At 47.3% G+C, this 18,687-nt stretch overlaps 2 protein-coding genes across 3 annotated transcripts in view; one reads left to right on the top strand and one right to left on the bottom strand.

The window, feature by feature from the left end:
* Positions 1-6,059, top strand: part of FAM234B (family with sequence similarity 234 member B) — a 31,695-nt gene extending 25,636 nt beyond the window's left edge. The window contains exons 10-13 of the mRNA XM_037033778.1: positions 400-555; positions 1,211-1,328; positions 2,743-2,963; positions 3,537-6,059. Coding sequence (XP_036889673.1) covers positions 400-555; positions 1,211-1,328; positions 2,743-2,963; positions 3,537-3,542 — 501 coding nt within the window. The 3' untranslated portion in view covers positions 3,543-6,059. The remainder of the gene's footprint in view (positions 1-399; positions 556-1,210; positions 1,329-2,742; positions 2,964-3,536) is intronic.
* An 81-nt stretch (positions 6,060-6,140) lies between these two features.
* On the bottom strand, positions 6,141-15,251 carry GSG1 (germ cell associated 1). Of its 2 annotated transcripts, none has more exons than XM_037033779.1 (6): positions 15,167-15,251; positions 12,358-12,676; positions 11,020-11,190; positions 10,188-10,340; positions 9,497-9,608; positions 6,141-7,199 (listed from the first exon to the last, which is right to left on the bottom strand). In XM_037033779.1, the coding sequence occupies exons 1-6, from the start codon at positions 15,173-15,175 to the stop codon at positions 6,857-6,859; spliced, it is 1,107 nt and encodes a 368-aa protein (XP_036889674.1). In that variant the 5' UTR covers positions 15,176-15,251; the 3' UTR covers positions 6,141-6,856. The 2 variants fall into 2 exon arrangements, with proteins under 2 accessions (XP_036889674.1, XP_036889675.1); XM_037033780.1 differs by having other exon boundaries at positions 15,137-15,246.
* Positions 15,252-18,687: the final 3,436 nt, after the last annotated feature.

Here is an 18,687-nt window from a genome sequence, read left to right as displayed (position 1 = left end):
CTGGTTTCAGCCCCGCCACTGTGGACTGGCTCTCTGTCTGAGGACTGTCCGTGACACAGAGCAATCTAGCTACTGCCTGTCTCCGAGCCTTCATTTTCTCATCCGTGAAACGAGAGGTGGACTAGATGCTTTATACTATTCCCTTCCCACCTGAGAGTTCTGTGGTCCTTTGAACTCTGTGGGGTGGGAATAAGGGCTGGAGAAAATTGGGTCCTGGATCCTGGTTGTTACTTAGTGCTTTCCAAACACTGGTTTGTTCACACCTAATAAGCTCGACCTGTTAGTGTATGTTATTTGGATCTGTGTGTGTGTGTGTGTGTGTGTGTGTGTGTGTGTTGTTTCCTTGGCCTGCAGCCCTTCTGAGGACGGGCTGTACCCACTGTCGTCTTCTCTTTACAGATAATGGTGGTGGACGGGCACTCAGGCTCCGTTACTTGGAATCACAGTGTTCCCTGTCACATGAAACAAACACCAACCACCTCAGCAGTTACTTCAGACCAGAAGTCTGTCTTCCTCTTTTGGGCTGAAGGGCTGCCAGCCGCATCTCCCAGTTCCGTGAGTGAGCCAGGGAGGTCCCTTTGCCGCTTTGTCAGATGGCAGCTGCCCTGCGGGGCTGACTGGCTCTGGAGGGTTTATTAGGTCGGCCACACTTCCAGGTGGTTATGGGTGAAACAAAGCAGCCTTTGAGCGGGCAGAGCAGGAACCTGCTTCCCTCTGAGCTCCGCTCCGCACCTGTGCTGTTCCGCCAAGCCGTGCGAAAGCTGACAGCAGCCCCCCCCCCCCCCCCNCCCCCCCCCCCCCCCCCCCCCGGCTACTGGCCACAGCAGTGGAAGGCTCGATAAAGGGGGCAGAGTCCTCTGGAGAGCCTAGGGCCGCATTTGCAGATGCTTCACGGGTGCTGCCGCCGTTGAAGAGGAAGCATTGTGACTGGTCTGGGATGGGCAGGGAAGGTTTCATGGAGGGTGAGGCTGGGCTCTGAGAAGCATTTTCTAGCTTGTGGTTTGATGAAGTTAGTGATTAGTCAGTGTTTTGAACTCTTTGAAATATGTCTCTTGTATCTGGGAGTTTCTCTCTCCTTGCACTTGGGGTCAGGTCTTAGCATTTGAGAGGAAGAGTAAACTCCACGGTCTCCTCCGCCCTCTTCGTCCAAGGGCCGTGATGTGCAGGAATGCAGTGACTTTTGCTTTTCCTTTTTGCTTTTCCTCGTCAGGATGTCATCCCAGGAACAGAGCCATCCAGCCTTCACCACCTTTATCTCCTGCATCCAGCGTTCCCCTCGATTCTTCTGGATCTGGCCAATGCCACGGGCACAGTCACAGCTTCAGAGGGTGAGTCCCAGCGACAGTGGGAGTCTGTGCTGGCTGTGTGTGAGGACACACGGTCCTACCAAGGGACGGAGGTATGCTTTCAGGTGACAGCAGGGGGTGTGCTGAGCCACTTTTGTTTTCATGGGTGTCCTTGGTGCCCTGGCCCATTGCCAGAGGGTTCCCTTGGGAAGAGCACCAGGCTCAGCGGGTGAGGACCTGTACCCTCGGCACCTTCGGGATCTGCGTCAAGCGGAGGGGAAAGTGCAGTCCCATTCCTAAGGGCTTCTAAGGCTGATGATTCATGCATCGTGCACTCAGCAGGTGTTTGTTGAGCATCAGTGGTATGCCAGGCAGAGCACCAGGGGCTGTGAATACAAATAAGCATAGTTTCTTGACCCTTTAGGAGCTCACGGCTTAGAATGTTTCCCCAGGGCATTGGTTTAGGAGACTTTTCTTTGCTGGTAAGAGGAAACATGCCCATTGCATAGAAATGGCAGGAAAATCAAGGAAAGAAGAAAAGTGGCCATACTCTGACCACTCAGCACCGCCATTAACACCGAGGAAGTATTCTTCTACTTTATATATGTGTCTACATGATATCATACAGCAAAGTTGGAATCCTGTATCAGAGACCCCGTAATTCAGGAAACTTGGAGGCCTGGACACTCAGCCACTGCTAGGCTCGGCCTCACAGGTTCCTTGCCCCCGGCCGGCCCTGGGAATCTGCTGTTCCTGCCGGGGGAGGCTGGGGAACCCCAAACTGGCACGATCCCTGTACGTCTTTCCACATTCTCTTGCCATTCAGAGACTTGCTCTCTCCTTACAAACTTATTTGCCTTAAAGTTGAATCTAATGCTTTCTTAGTTTTTGGGGAACTTGCAGCACACCTACTCACTGGCTTTGTGTGCAGTGGGGGGCCAGAGATGTCAGCTTGTAGAACCCCGTGATTGGATCTAACTGAACTATTTTTCAGTGTCACCATAAGATATTGTCATTTGGTGAACATTTAGTAGTGGTAATTGAGAATGAAGATCATTTTTATTGCAACACCTATTTTAAAGATGAGGCAAAATAAACACTAGGGTAGCAGCTTATGTGACCACATACTGACAGTCTCGAAATTCTAGTTGTGCTCACTTGTCACCGCAGTTGACAAGTGTGTGTGGTTTCCTCATCTGCGGCTTTCTTAGAAACAGCTTTGGAGAAGAAATGGTACAAAGTCAGGAATGCACTGCTCTGCTGGCACCCAGTCCTTCACCACTGTACACCCACTGTTTAGCTCAGTGCCTTGTGTCTGTTGGGGGCTCAGTAAATTTCTTATATGAATTACGAAGGAGTAAATGAACTCATGAATCTAGTTGCTGAACCAAAGCCCTCTACTGTTAGTGGAAGTCTTCTGTCCTTATTAGCTGTTCTTGTTTTTGTCCTTCTTCAGTTGGAATTAACGACCTCTGGAAGGATGCCTTTTATGTTACCAGGACAACGGGGCCAAGCTCCAAGGGCCACCCAGCACCCCTGGTGGTCAGCAAGCTTAGTCTACGGTGGGCACTGATGGAGGGCCAGATGGTCCAGCTAAAGGAGACCACCCCCAAAATTGGCCGTGGGGAGCTGCGAAGATTTCTCTCTCGAATCAAGTTTGTTGATTCTCCCTCGCAGGTGAATAGCTTCTGACACAAATATTTGGTTACTATTGAGGGTTTATGACAAATTCTACCAACTCCAATATTGCTCTTTAGAAGAGAGAGGGAGCGGGAGTGTGCTTTTTGAGTAGTTACATATCAAGAACCAGTTGTTTAGGACTGGCGCTATTTTCTAAGGGTGCTTCGTCACCACTTGAGAATGGTACTCAGTTCCTTTCAGCTGGAAATGGGGTACCATCTCCCTTAGGAGACATGGGAAAGGTGGGGTCATCGTTTTTATTGTACCAGGAACTGAAGGGGTGGATACTGTTGCCGTTTTCTGAATAGGGACTAGTGATGCTAACGTGGGGCTTGGGGCAGTTGCATAGAATTATGTTGCTCAAAATGCTAAAGCCCCTCTTTCCCCCAAGTACTGTGGTCTAGTTCAATATTCAAGAGCTTGTCATGGAAAAATATGAAGTCTCTGGGCCTTCCTGGGGGGCCTCTATGAGCTATCGGGGCTACAGAAAGGACAGGAAAATAGAGGCTTCCTCCACTTCCCTGCCGTGAAAAAGATGAAAGTCACTGATACTCTCACCTTTCTGCCTAGATCTAGTCTGATGGAAGCTTCAGCTGGAGCAGAAGTGAACAGAGTGGATACTGTCCCTCCCCTGTGAGTGCAGAATCAGTGCTTCAGAGAGAAGGAAGATGTCTCACCTCACCTCGCCACCTCCGTGGTTGCTGCAGAGCACCGTGGGAGGCATGCTGGCGCTCTCTGATGATGGCGTGAGCCTTTTGGTTGGGGCACTTCACCTACTTTTTCAGTCTGTGCATTAACTCCCTCCACCAGGTACTCTGTAGATAACTTGGAAATGTGAATCTTATGTTTTATTTTTTGTATGTCTAATTTATAAACTCTTTCTGGGAAATTCCAGTGAAGTTCTTCACTGGAATATTTTGTTTTGCGTTGCGCCATGCGTGTATTTTTTCAGCATTGTGATGAAATGTTTTCTAGATGTGTCCTGAGCTCCAGGGACCCAGTTTCTTGTCCTAAGGTACATCTGGTTTGTGTGATCACCTTAGGGCTTCCATATGGCCTCCATCGATTTATAGGCCACTCCTCATTTCTCTCCTTCTCTCTCCCTGCCTGTCCTCGGCTTCGTCCCAACCTTCGCAGCAGAGGGAAACACTGACAGTGGGAGACCGCCCCAGCTGGATAAGCATTTTCACCCCTTCCTTGCCTTGGGTATCCTGCCGCGTCACACTTCCATGCTTACATATTTAGCGACTGTACGATAACCATGTTCCCATTGTAAGGGAAGCAGAGACGAGGTCCATATGTCACCATGTGGTTTTGATTGTTCTGCTGGTCATGATCTTTTTTATTGTGGTAAATGTGTACGCTGTGCTCAGCTTAGAGGAAAACTGAGGTCAGGAACAGCGGGGGCAGATATTGTTCTCTCTGCTTCGTCGCTACTCTGCTTTCTTAGCATCTTCTACTAGCTGTCTTCCTCACTGCTTCTCTTTTGCTCTTTTATTCAGGGATATTTTTGCTTTGCTTGCATGAGAGCAAAGCTGTTTTTGGACTTTTGTTCTTGCTCTTGAGTCTGGTATGCAGCCAGCGTGCCCTGCACGTCTCCTTTCTTGTAGAGCCTTTGAAGCACTGTATGTTGAGGAAAACTTCCTATGTAAATACTAGAACTTTTATAATTGGTTAAGTTCTTTAGACTTTCCTCCGGTGATTCTCCCTTCTCCTGTATATATAACTTCCATCAGGTTCTCTCCGAAACTTCTAGGTCATTGTCTGTTCAGCAGAAGACCCCACGTTAGCTGGAGAAGAGCTGCTTTCCTTCTTGAATAATGTGGGTAGGTCATTGCTGAGTGCAACTCAGGTTCTCTCTTTCCTAGAGCCTGTATCTATTTAGCTTGTGTTCACAAAGGAATTCCAGAAAATTTAGAGATTACTGAGAATTAGGAACCCTAAATTCAAGGGATATAAATGTTGCCCCTCTGGTAGGCATTATGACGTAATAGAAGGCTGGTTGCAAAACTCCCCCCAGGCACTAGCCCGGCCTGCAGGTTGGCCGTGCCAGCTTCCTGGACACCTTGCTGCCATACGCCTGTGAACACAGGTTTGGCTTTAACACTTTAGAGGGCATGTGTAGGGGCATGTGTACGTCAACTTACTGTGAACTGGGGCCACTTATAGCATACCCAGGAGTGTGGGGATGATTCCAGATGTACTTCTAGGGTTTGAATCTATTTGGGTAGAAGAGCCTAGGATCTATCTAGTTCAGTCTAGTAGAGGATTCTAAAGACAAATTTATAGTTGACTGAATAGCTAAAACTTGGGTGGTGGTCCAGTGGCCTGGGCCAAGCCCTCTAGGCCTAAACTTGGCTCTCTGCCATGTTGAGGCTTTCTGGGAAGGCATCCACTTTAGGCAGGAGTAAAATGTGAAGGTGTTTTCCTAGGACCTGATTTGGGGGGATTGTTTCGGGCAGACTGTATTTATGCTGGCCGAGCCCCAGAAACATGTAGAGGAAGCTAAAAAAAAACATAAAGTCCTTAAATTCTTCATGGTGTATTTGCAAATTAACCTGGATTATTTTGACTGGAATAAGTTTGAATCTCTGCTAAAAAAATAGTACAAGCTCTAGGTGTCTTCTTCCTCTTGCAGCAAGTACAGAGGGTGGAAATGGTGGCAAAGATTGAGGAAGCTCCATCTGACTGGCACAGGTGCTGGTCTCTTGTTCATTGTGTCTCTAAACTTCCTTTTCCTTGCTGGCACCCACCCGCCCAGATTTTTTTCTTCATTCCCAACGTGGCTTTGGCAGCAAAACCAATGTGACAACTACCTAGTAGTAGTAATGACTTCTGCAAATGCAGGAGTCTTTCTCCTCCCAATCTCTTCTTTTCTTCCCTCACAGGTCCTCCCCTATACTCTAGACCACGTCCTCCTCATCCCCCAGATGGTCTCTACTCTCCCTTCTAGTGTGGTATGATGGTACCAACCCCATGAATGTGAATTGCTATCCTATTGCCCATGTTAAAGAAGAGCCAGCTGGTATATTGTCAGGAAGCACTATTTGAAATGTGAATTGTTACAGAACAAATAAATACTGTGTATAGGAACATGTGTGGCCATTCTCATTCTTCTTAGCTGTGAAGGATGGTGTGTTTTCCCTTGTGGATGGATGAGAAGGCGGGGATCCAGAGAGGGTCGTATGTGGCAGCCTCGTTCACTGGAGATGTCTTCTGTGTGGTTCTCCACTGGGGACCCATGGTCCTGTCCAAACAGCCTCAGCAGGCCATTCCTGGAAGTGGGCCTGTCTCTGCATGTGGTGGGAGACTTCCCATCCACGCACATCTCCTAATGGCTTCTAGGATGATATTTAATTAAACTCTTATTGGGTGTCCACTGTGTGTATGCAGAAAGTATAATAGACAGGGTGAAGGACATCCAGGGAACAAACTCCTAGGAGTGCCTTCATCTCCCCTTCTGTGACTCCCAGGAAACTCCAGTGCACTCTGGGAAACCAGGCCACAGTCACTGACTGCCAATCTGCCCATCTCCATTTCTCCAAGTCCCAGACAGGTGACTAGAGTGGTAAACTCCTAGACAGCAAGAGCTGCATTTTACTGTTCTTTTTATCTCTGATGCTTAGGAGAACCAGCACATAACAATCAGTAAAGGAGAGAAGTGAATGTGTGAGACAGGCGGATGGTGAAAGGTAACAGAACTGTAAGAGGAAAGGGAGCAGTGGGTCCCAGGTGCCAGCCCTCCGCCCTGCCCCTTGAACTTATACTTGAACGTACCCTTGTTCTTAACCTCTAAAAAACCATTCTCAAGAAACAGACTTTGGCTTGTTCACATGTTGATAACAAACAAGTAAGGTTGGGCTCAGCCTGCTCTCCAAGCCCACTTACTCCTAACACTGTTCTTCTACAGGTGACCCAGCCAGCTCTTCTTTTAACCCCTGGCTGGTGCCTTGTTGGAATCTCTCGTTCTGTAGCTCCGCATAGAAGTCAACCCCTTCAGAGACAGAGCGGATGGGCTGATTGTGGTGCTGGTGGTAGCTGGGCAACGGGCCCCTGGGGTGGGCTGTGCCTGACGCCTGTTGGAGGAAGCACTGGTGGTGAAGCGGCACGCAACTCAGGTTTCCTTGGAAGCTCTCACTGTGCTTGCACTTGAACTCCAGCACCAGCTTGGTGTATGTGTTGGAGGTGGTGACGGCAGATGCCATGCAGCAGGTGAAGGAAACCCAGGCCATGCTAGGGACAAACATACAGAAAAATGAAGTGGGCAAAACAACTATGGGGAATTTACACAATGGAATACTACTTAGCTATAAAAAAGAAGAAAATTTTACCCTTTGCAACAGCATGGATGGACCTGGAGAGCATTATGCTAAGTGACATAAGCCAGTCAGAGAAAGACAAATACCATATGATTTACTCATGTGGAATCTAGTGACCTGAACTAACAAGCAAAATAGAGACAGACTCATAGATAGGAGATTGACAGCTATTGGGGGTACGGTTAGGGGGTGCAGGGACTGAGCAAAAAGGAAAAAGGACTCGTGGATGTGGACCACCGTGTGGTGATTGCTGGGAGGAGGGGGTTTAGGGACTAAATGGTCATGGAAAAAATACAATAAAGATTAAGTCAAAAAATAAAGTACACATTTATTGCTATATAAAAGAAAGGGAAAAAATAGATTCCTTCCTACTAGTAAACTAGGCTGATGCCTCCTAGGCATGGAGGGCCCTGGCTGTGCGGTCTTCCACTACACTGCGGGGAAAGAACTGTGGGAAGGGGACTGGGGTCATCTTTCTTAGTAGGGTGCTTCCAGACGTCTCGTAGTAAAAGAGAATGAAGTGTGCAGTATTAAAGTCAGACTAGAAGTTTAATGGATTCATTTTCACTGAATTGAGTACTCATTAGTGCTGTGCTCTTTGTATTTGGTGTGCCTCTTTTTTGATAGAAACACACACACAACTTTTTTGACTGCTGTTTCTCAAGCTGTGGTTACCTTCGTATCATCTCTCAAGGTTCCGTAGACCTGTAGCTTGGCTGTATACAGTGGACATGGCCCAGTGTAATACCTTTCTTTTCCATCTCCCCCCACCACACCCTGCCAAAGAGTTTTCTTCGCTCAGACGCCGGAGTGATCATCCCTCCTGCCTCTTCCCTTGCTTTGAGTTTAGCAGTTTCGAGGGCCCACAGAGTTGCATCTCTGAGGGCCATTCAGGGGGCGCTCACTGCAAATCTGGAGCTACTAGAGGTTGCACCAGTGGGATTTGCCTGTTATGAAAACAGTGTGGTTCTCGGCCTAAGGGAGTTTGTAATGCATGGAAGTGAAGCTGGAGATTAAGAGGAGATTAAAAGATCAAGAAGAAAAGGCATTACGGAACCTTATCAAACAGTCCTCAACATGTGACAAGTCAAACCCCTAAATCTCCCCATGATTCTGGGTAGAACAGGGAACAGGATGTTGTGAGGGATTCCAATTATCTGGCCGAGCGATGGTTAAGGCCAGACCACCTGCTAGTACGTGCTTCTGTCTGCTGCCTCTGACAGACTGAGTAGACTCAGTCTGGGGAGGCTTCTGATGGGAGTTTTGCGTCTGAGCTCTGTAGTTGTAATGCCAAAGGTGGCTTAGAAGGATGAGCTAAACCAATATGGTGGCTAGAGGAGTAGACCAAAGACTCCTGGGTCAAATAGCACGGACTATACCGTGAGAAAAGGGACAGGATTTTGTAACGGACCTGCAGAGCTTTCCATGTTGCCTACTGTAGCATAGAGACTCCAGCCTGGGGCTGTCTTTTCAGCACCGTTAAAGCACTTAGCGCTCACCCAGATAGTTAATGTAAATTCAAGTTGCACCTATGCATTGAATAGAGTGTTCTGCAAGGGAGAAAATGAGAAACTCTAAAGAGACGTTGACCTTGACTATTTGTTTTGTCATAGTTGTTGCTTTTCCTTTTTAAAGAGAAAGCTAAAATCACTGACTCCTTAGTTTTTTAAGGGTTAGAGAATGACTGTAGGGGAAGTTTTATTTATAGCACAGTTTGGCGGAATAAGAATGGAGGTAGGCAGAAGTTACTCTTCATTATAGAAGAGCAAACCATTCACAGGGAATAGAATTCAACCCAAATTTCAAGACTAATTCTCCATTTCTCTGTCCTCCAATATGTGGAATCATAAAATATTCAAAATATAAGGCATCATTTTCATAAGCCATACAAAATCAGTTTCACTTCCCACGGGCAACATACTTAATCAGGTCAAGAAGCAATTGCTGCAGTTGTACCAGCAGAAACAAACTGGACAACGGCCTCACAAAACAAGCTAGAGGGACCCACTCTGAACCCCCGCAGAAGGCGGGGCATGAGGGGGGTTGGCCCGATGGTTTGGCCCGATGGTCCAGCCCTCTGACTGCCAGGCTTCTGGGAGGAGGGACGAAGAGGAGGCCAAGGAAACAAAGTAACTGATTACTTGAGGGAGCAAATCTAATGAAGGTTGTCTGGGGGAGGGGTCAAAGTTTCAGGAGATGGTAAGCACTTACTAGAAGGCCCAGCCATAATTCCAAGCATGTGGCCTCCAGTCTTCTGGACCCAAGTTGGCGGTTGTCTGGAAGATTTGTGAATACATCATATGGGCCACCATGCCCAGAAGGCCTACAGAGGGAACAGGAAGGCAACGCCCTCAGAGAAAGGCTGACGTTGCCATCTACAGGGAACGTGGTTTTAGAGCAACCTCCTCCTTTTGTGTCAGTGTAGCCTGTGCCTGTCATCCATGGGCCACCACATTTCCAGGAAGACTGATCTGTGATGGGGACTTCCTGAATGTGGATCTTTGCACTAGGATGTCCCCAACTTTAGGTTTAGAGCTATGGAGAAGATGTGAGTCAATGCTGCTCTCAGGGCTTCTTCCCACTCACACCCCTACTGTGAGCTTTATTCTTGACTATATATGCTTCTCTCTAGCCAACAGTCTTGAAAAGCTGTGTGTCACAGTTGAAAAGTAAACCAAACTAATTTACATATTAAGAAAATTTGCAAATAAAAAATTTTCATGGCATAAAGTACATAATGATCCAATACGACACTCCACATGTTATCTCAATTAAAAGTGACAGATGCCTGCACTGTATCTCATTCCTCCATCGTTTATGCTGCCTTTGGGCTCCTCCTTCCTCCCCTCAGGGGGCAGACTGCAGCCTGCCAGCCCACCTCCCCAGCTTTGGGGGCACTTACCTGACAGGACAGAGGAAAGAGCTGCGAAGGCACTCAGCTTGAGCCCACGGCCAGGGTTCCGAGGGAACAGCAAGTTTGTTAGTAGCAGGAGGAAACTGATGAGTTCGAGTCCAATGTAGGTGAACTGGGCTCCCAGCGATAACCACAGGATCTCTGTCAGAAACCAGAGGAAGAAGTGCTGTCACCCCGCCAGTGAAGCGGCTGAACAGTGGGCGAGCACTTGGGTGTGAAGTTCAATATTGCCCGTTAGAGGAGAAAAGCCTCCCAGCATCAGAGAAGGGGAGGATGAGACCTGAATCCAGGTGGGAGTGTTCCTTAATTTGGGGTTCTTTGCTGTCACCCCACCACTCACTCTGCTCAGTAGCCGATATATAATCAAGTAAACTTGATTGGCAAGACTGTTGAGAGATTTGAGAAGTCATCCGAATCTGGTAATAATATAGCTTTGCTATTTATCATTTTTATTTCCTTTTTTTCTTTCTTAATTTTGGACAGTTTTGTTCCCTCCCTCCTTCCTGCCCTCCCTCCCTCCCTCCCCTTCTTCATTCTATTAAAAAAAAAAAAAACTATTGGAGGGAAAAAAAGGAAAAACCTAAGCTTTCAACTTGGTTACTTGGCAACAGGAGCGGGCCAGAGCCGCAGCGGATTTCTGTGTGTGAGCAGTTGGTCCCTGCTGCTCTGTTCCTGCATATGAATGACAGTCAGCTCTAGAAGGAATCTGGGTCGCCCACGGGGCTCAGAAGAGGAGAAAGGCTGGAGATCACAGTACAATTTAGATGCAGAGAGGCCCCCAAACTCAACGACAACTAGATTTGTTATGAAACCCACATACTTGCCACAAGCCCCAAGGGAGGGTGGGGGAGGGAAGGCTTCTTCATTAACCGCTTCCCTCCAAATCGGACAGTGGGGTGATGTGGGCCTTGCAACGCGGCAGGTTCCAGTAGTCCTTTCTCACCTCTCTTGGTTGGTGGTGTGAGTTCAATGAAACTTCGGCACCTCTCCCCTGAAACAGACAAGGGTCAGCTTCTAGGATGTGCTTCCTTGGCAAATTGGGAGGAAGTCTTTCCCCAGTCCCACGCCCGGTGCCAGCCCTGCTGTTTGCTCTGACACGGTGCCTGCCAGATGTACAGCAGGCAGGCAGTCCATGTCTCTTTGAAAGCAGTTAGGGATGTGTGGAGGAATGAATGGTATAGACAAAAGCCATCCAAGATTAATTTCTCTCTTCAGTTCCTGATAGGGAAGACGGTTATGTTCCCTAGTGCTAATCAATACCATTTGCTGCCCCTGTACGACTGGTCTGAATGGCTCTGAATTGTTAAGGGACGGGTTGGAGCTGTGTTCAGGAGCACAGTAATAACTTCAATATCAGTGCAAATAAACACATGTTTATATTCCTCCTGCATCTTCTTTTCCCCTTAGCCCAAACCAGGAGAAGTAGCAGATCACAAATTGTCCATGACTTTGGGCTTAGAAAAACTTCACTACCATGTGCCCCATGAGTGCTTTGTGCAGGAAGTGGGAAGGGTGACTTCGGTCCGATTGCCCCTCCCCTGGGGCTGCATGCTGACCCAGGAACCCTGGGAGGGTCTGTCTTCAGCGCCTTGCAGGTGTCCTTACAGGACCTGGTTACCTCACTGAGCTTCAGTTCCCCTACTTTAACAATTGTAACAGTAACACTGAGAGGGAGAAAAAACACTTTGTGAGACAAAGAGGTTGACCTACTTGGATCCATCTCACTAATGGGAAAATCAAGGCCTGTAGAAGTGAAGTTATCCATATAAGGTCACAGCTGGGCAGCGCAGGGCTTTCTCTGTAATAGTCATTTCTCCTTGTTTTGTTTCTAAACAGCAATTCTAATTTGCGGGAATGGAAAATCTTACAGTGTTGGAAGTCTAAATGGAACTCTTTAAAGGTAACGCTATTTTAAACCAGAAATTCTACTGGACAGGCAGGAAGTGAAATGCCAGGTAGACTTTTGATCTTATTGGAAGGGGGTCTTAAGGAGAAGGGACACAGTAGAGAGGTGGCAGATGCTGAGCTTGGGAGTGAGGCCAATGGGATGTGGAGGAGCATTACAGACTTCCCCCTGGTCCTTTGTCTACATAAGAGCCCATGGGGGGGGGGAGGAATTCAGGCAGCGGGGGTGGGGGGTGGGGGGTGAGGAGGCTACCTGGTTCTTCCACAGTTTCCTCACAGGATAGCCACATGCCACTGCGGAAGGTGCGGTAGGAGAAGCGGTCATCCCCAGTCTCCCAGCTGTATTGCACCACCTCCTGGGATGGTGTGTTGTTGCCGCCCCCATCCAAGGGCACTGGCACATCAAGGCACTTGGTTGCCAGACCTTTTCCGCACAGGGGCTTGGGCACCTTCTGTGTGCCCACAAACCAGTAGTTGCTGAGCAGGGATGCTGTGGAGAGGCTGAGTGATAGCAGGCTGAGGACGGCAGATATGAATGTCCGTTGGCCAGAGAAGCCCTTCGGGAGCTCCATCTGTAACAGACAAGGGGAGAGCCTGACTCCAGAGCCCCCTAGGAGACCCAGACACCCCTCCCTGTGGCTCCCTAACCTCCGGCACACCCAGCTGCTGGGGGTTTCCTCCAAGGAGCCGTGGAAGCTTGGTTGCAGGAGTGCCTGGAGCTCATTATGTTAAAATGCTTCCACAGGATGGTCTGAGTTGGCATTGATAATAGCCTCCGTCAGAAAGTGATGAAGCCACTGAGGCTAGTATATGTATCAGGTTGAAAAAAAGAACTGGGAGCACTCTAAATGCTCTTGCTCACAACTGTTTTTGGTTTTGTCTGCATTAAGAGGTACTGACTTGCCGAGGTATGTGTTATGGTAATGCTATGAACCTTTGGTGTCCTCTTCCCTGCATTTGAGCACCCTCTAAGAGAAGTGAAGAGGGTATGTCCTGTCAATCCATATGGAACCAGACCATAGGCCTGGGGTGCAGATAGAGGCTTTGGGGCCTTGAGGATAAAAGGAAACAGTGGACGGACTGGGATGCGGGGCTCATGAAAGCTCTGGAGAGCCGAGGGTGCTATGGGTTCTGAGAGAGGTGGTTATCTGGATCCAGCTTTCACCCACTACTGCTCAGATGCACCAATCAAATAGGAGATGGTTGCGTGGTGCCCATGGGAGCTGGACACTGAGTGTCATGGTCATGGATTCACACAAAAGGTGAACTTGGCCGGTGGAGGGGAACCTGGAAGTCATTGCCACTGCGTGATGCAGTGGCCATGCCTGACTCGCAGTGTGGACCCTGTGTGTGGAAGCAGAAGGATCTGTGGTCCGTGTGGCTCTGGCTGGAGCCCCTCACCTTGTTACTTTAGTCCAAGAGAAGACAATGGCTAGTTGAAAAATGGCCAAAATTAGACGTTTCAACTTTGGGGAGTGGTGGGCTGGAGCCGGATTTATTTAGAAAAATAAATCTGACAGGTCTTGCACTTCGTGTTATGGAGTGGTTTATACGATTGTGTTAATACATACTGAATGGAAAACAAGCCCACGCTTAGCTGCTGACAGATGCTTCTTAAAGTAAACCATTTTGAGCTTTCCAGGGGATCTCTCATAGCAGAATTAATCAGACCTAAATCTGTTTAGCTTAAGAGACATAAATAAAGCCATAGCTAAATGGGATAGGCCCATTAATCTGCCTCTCTCATCATCTCCAGCTTAACATTTTCTACATTTAACAGAGAACTTTATCTTCGAAATGTAACAGTTTGTGGCTTAGGCTTCGCAAGGACTGAAATAGTGCGTGCTACCGACAAAGTGCAGATTATTTTATGGTGATAAGAAATATACAAGATTCATGTGTATGTAGAAACCAAGATACAAAATATGTTCTGGAAAGCAATCTGCTAATTTGACCTTTGTTTTTTTAAGCATTCAAAACAAATTAAATCCACCAAGAATGGTCAAAGTGTGCAAGACTCTGGGTGATGTTGGTCAGGACTGAAAAACCACAGCACCTGGAAGAAGAAAGAGCTTATATTGCCAGATGTGGAAGTTATATGTCAGCCTGTCAAAAAAAAAAAAAAAAAAAAAGAGAGAGAAAAGAAAAGAAAAGAAAGAAAGGGAGAGAGAGAGAGAGAGAATGTTTTCATCTTGTGTTTAGTTATGAAAGTCCTATTGGTTTTAGCTATTATTCTTTTACTATGAATTATCCCTTCTAATTATCTTCACCTCCATGGCCTGAACAGGAAATACATTTCCAGGTAAAACATCTTCATTAATCAGTTTGTGTAAATATTTAGGCACTTTAGAAATTTGTTTATCATCATCATATCACATCACATCAGATTTTAACTTTACCCTCATTTTTTTCAAGTTATATGCTCTTGTACATTCTGCAGTTTTTTCAGAAATAAGAATAGTAAACCTCACCCCTTGTACCAAGGTCACAACTAATTGAAGGAATGAGTGAGTTAAGAAACAAAGGATGAAAGAAGCTTGGAATGAAGTCCAAAGAGGTTGCTTCCAGGGGTTTCCACCAAGGATAGACACAAGGAGCCTCACTCAAGAATTAGCTTGATAGTTGAATGGGAATCCATTCAAGATCCTTTTCAAGAACTATCTTCACACTGTAGTACCATGGCCCCTCATCGCTTATTTTATCTCTTCCTCCAACCATGCTTTTCTCCCCCCAGAATCCACGTGCCTCTTGAACTGGAAGAACAAATCCAATTTTGCCGTGGTTTCCTTGAGGTGATTTTGAAGAAGTAGCAGCCATAAGTAAAGTTATATTATTGCACGTGCTGACAAGCCCCACGCCGAGACGATTCTACTCTAGAAAAGGGACAAAGACTGGCTTTCCTGACACTTGGGTTCAGCTCATTAAGAAGGGCATAGGTACCAAATGTCCCTGATTCTTCCGTCAACATAGGTTAACAGAAAAACTTGTAATTAACATAGGTTTAACACAACAAATTGATGAGACAGGCACACCTGTTAAAAGAGTCAGAGGAAGCTGGTTACCTTGGCCATGGTCAGAGTCTTGCAGTTTGTCCGGAGGACTGCAGGATGCTGTCTAGGCTCCAGATCTCTTTGGTTTAATGTTGAAAGACGGAACACCAGCCCTCCCTCCCCCTCCACCCCTTCTCTGTCTCTCTCTCTCTCTCTCTCTTTGGAGTGCCTCATGATTAATCACTACCTTGCAGGGAACTTAGGCATTTAATAATTGATCATACAGTGGTGGCCCAGCTGTTCCGGGAGATTACACAGGGGAGCTTGCCCATGGGGATTTGGGATTAATCACAGAAAAGCAAGAACCTGCATTCACAGAGGGAAGTTTGTTTAAAAAGTAAATGACTTAGTTTCCATCTCTCTGCCATTCCCTAGGTGACTGGTATGAATGCAGCGGGCTTGCCTGTATGGCAGACGTAAGTAGTACAGGGTCGGCATTAGTACAAAGGTTCCCATTCCCTTGCGGAGGGTTTTCTCTCTGTTTAATACACTCTATTATCTGCAGTGTCAGGGCTTCCTAGGACTCATGGATATGAAATAGGTTTCTTGTGTTTTTGGTGGTCTCCACCTTCCAGCTAGCATCCTGAATAAGGACTGTGAACATTGCCCCTTCACATGGAACTCTGAGACAGCCAGGGTGTTGGGTGGGGTGGGGGTGGGGATGCAGGCGGAGTTGGGTAGGAGAGGAGCACAGAGTCTTGTAATTAGGGGTCAGCCACTATGGCTGTCTGCCGCTTCTCTCCCGACCTTCGGGTAAAAGAATGACAATTTTTATTTTTATTTTTTTAAAAAAGAGTGTCTAAAACTTAAAAAAAAATCTGACAAATGAATAAGAGGATTGATTGCATCTATTCTTGCTGCCAGTCACCTAGAAGTACAAATTGTTCATTCTGTTCTCAGAAACCGAGCTAATTACTTGGGAAGACAAGCAGGGGCAGACAGGCCGCACCTGCAAGTGTTTTCCTCAACACCCGGTAGACGCTCGCCTTCCGCGCCTTTGCAGGTTCTCCTACCAGAAATGTCTTTATTCTCTTTCCACCTGGTGGTCTGCCTCTCATCAGGGTTAGGGTCAAAGTCACCCATTCCTCAAAAATGTTTCTTTTCTCTCTCAGAGCAGTTCCCCGCTCTCTGTCCTTGTCGCACTGCACCCCTCTCAGAGGCCCTCCTAGAATCCACTGTAGCCACTTGTCTTGATTGTTAAGTTCTCAGAGACCTCCGTGATTCGAGAGCAGTAGTTCAGTATTCTAAGCATCGGAACGGTTTTTGAAACTTTGGGAAAATACAGATTCCTGAGCCCCATCCTGAGATTTCATAGTAATTCTTGAGGGGCGACCCAGGAACCTGTAATTTTAGGACACTCCTAGTAGACATCCTGGGACGGCCTTCTTGTTCTGGTTCCACACAGAAGGAACTGGGAAGTCGCCACTCTGACCGAACAACCCATGAAAAGCTGAACAGACTGAAAAATATATCAGCACGGAATTAATGTATCATAAAAATAACACCTGTTGGACTCATGGTGGGCTTACATTGAATGAAAGCCTCTCTTGCCTGCCCTGCCCTGCCTCCACCTCGTCCAGATTCGCCACTAACCGAGTCGTGGTGTTCCTCTTTCTATATTTGTGCGGTTAGTTTAGGAAATCAAAGTCAGGCTCTCCTCAGCGTCTTTGGACTAACCCATATTTTAGCCAAATGAGCCTCTCTGGATCTCATTTCTGTCACCTAGTATTTTCTCGGTTCTTCTTAGACTGTTGTTAACAGCATCTCCGACACACAAATGCTTGTGCCCAGGCATGATTGCCCTGTCGCCCAGGGGCCCCTTTTGCACTTCGACAGAACTGCCTCTCCTTTGGATGAAGGTGTGGGAATTCTGGGGTTACAGTTCGGGTTGAAATTGGCCGCTCGCTTCCTGGCCACAGGATTCATTCCAACACTGGGTGGCAGCCTCGCCTCGGACTTCTTCCTCCTTGGTCACATGTCCCCCCACCAGTCAGCCAGTGTGGGTGGAGGTGGCCGCTCCTCCCTGCTGGATGGTTCTCCTTTTCTTCCTTTGGCCTCCTCCCCACGCCAGTTCTAACCTATAGAACACTCGTGTCAGCCTCATGGAATTCAGGGCTCGGAACAGACTCGGGGCTGTTTCCTGGTAGCACATTTTTGTGGCCCATTCCAGTTTCCAGTGAGTCAATTGATCCTTAAGTGCTTCCCATGGGAAATGCCACGCTACTATATCAGAAAATACAGTTAGCCAGTGTTTCCGGATGGATTCTGTGCACATTTTAATTTGCTTAATTGCATCCCTCATTCCCTGTCCACCTCAGAACAGTGAACACTTCTTTTCCCCTTTCTCGACTGACACCCTTCAAATGCTTGCAGACACCTCTCACATCCTGCTTGAGTCACTGTTTGGCAGAGTCTTGTGTCTTTGGCTTTTTATTGCCTCTGCTCATAGACTGCGCCCCTTCTGCTTTCATAGCCTGAAATCTGCCTTTTCCAGGGAAAAGGGGATGGAAATGGCGGAGTCTTCCATGAGGGGACCTAGAGGTGGATTTAGGGTAAAACGAATGGGACTTCAGCTTCATTGTCCCCCCACTTACGCCGGCCCTTCCAAGACCCTATTATGTAATTTGTACTCGTCATTTTGTATTATTTTTCTTAAAGAAGGCATCCAAAATTATATTATTTTAGGCTTCTTCAAAGCCTGAATCTACCCCTTAGGAGGCTGTGCATTCTGTGTGCGGGCTTGGCTGGCTGGCTGGCTGGCTATTAATGGTGACCAATCCTGAAAAACATACCCTCCACCCCCCCCACCCCAAGGCTCCTGGGGCACAACATCTAATTTCCTCTTTTGACAAAACATGAGTTTCTCTGCCTGGCCACAAAAATCAGAGCCCAGCATCCCACTCACTTCCTTTCATTGTAATTTAGGCATGCTAATATTTTTTTCTTCTCTTTCCTCTCTTAGAACAGAAGAAGTAATTGCTAGTCAATGCAACATAAATATAATTAGGCTCAGCTCAGAAGCTCATGACTCAGCACAGACACCAAGATCCCACAACTCAAAACAGTATTTAACTTCTGTAGGTTGGACTGTTACCATCTCAGGGCGATCCCCACAGGGATAGACATGCAGCTCAACACTGATGACATCACAAAGCCAGGGGCTGGGACCCATCTGTCTTTGCCAAGGTTCTCAGTCACTGTTCCCTGCACTCTACACAACCAAATTTCATAGGTATCCATAAAGGGAAACAATGGTCTTGGGGCACCCACACATACTTTGTAAACAGGAATTCAATTTATTGTATTTTTTAAAGCATACTGTAGATAAGAAGTGATTAAAACAATGGGTAAGAATGCTGAGCCAGAAAAGATTGTATAGCACACAATTTCCCTAATGTCAAAGCCTGGGGCTGAGGGATACAGCGGGTTTTTTTCCCAACATATCAATATACTGGCATCTTCTCCCAAGAAAGGTTCACCTGCCCTCCTGGGCAATGGTTCTCTGCCCTTCTCCCAGGAGTCCGATTTCTGAC

This window comes from Sturnira hondurensis, unplaced genomic scaffold (genome assembly GCF_014824575.4).
Source record: "Sturnira hondurensis isolate 20B ecotype Veracruz unplaced genomic scaffold, ASM1482457v3 Scaffold0021795, whole genome shotgun sequence".
NCBI classification, from domain to species: Eukaryota; Metazoa; Chordata; class Mammalia; order Chiroptera; family Phyllostomidae; genus Sturnira; species Sturnira hondurensis.
This window is presented reverse-complemented; position numbering and strand designations above follow the sequence as displayed.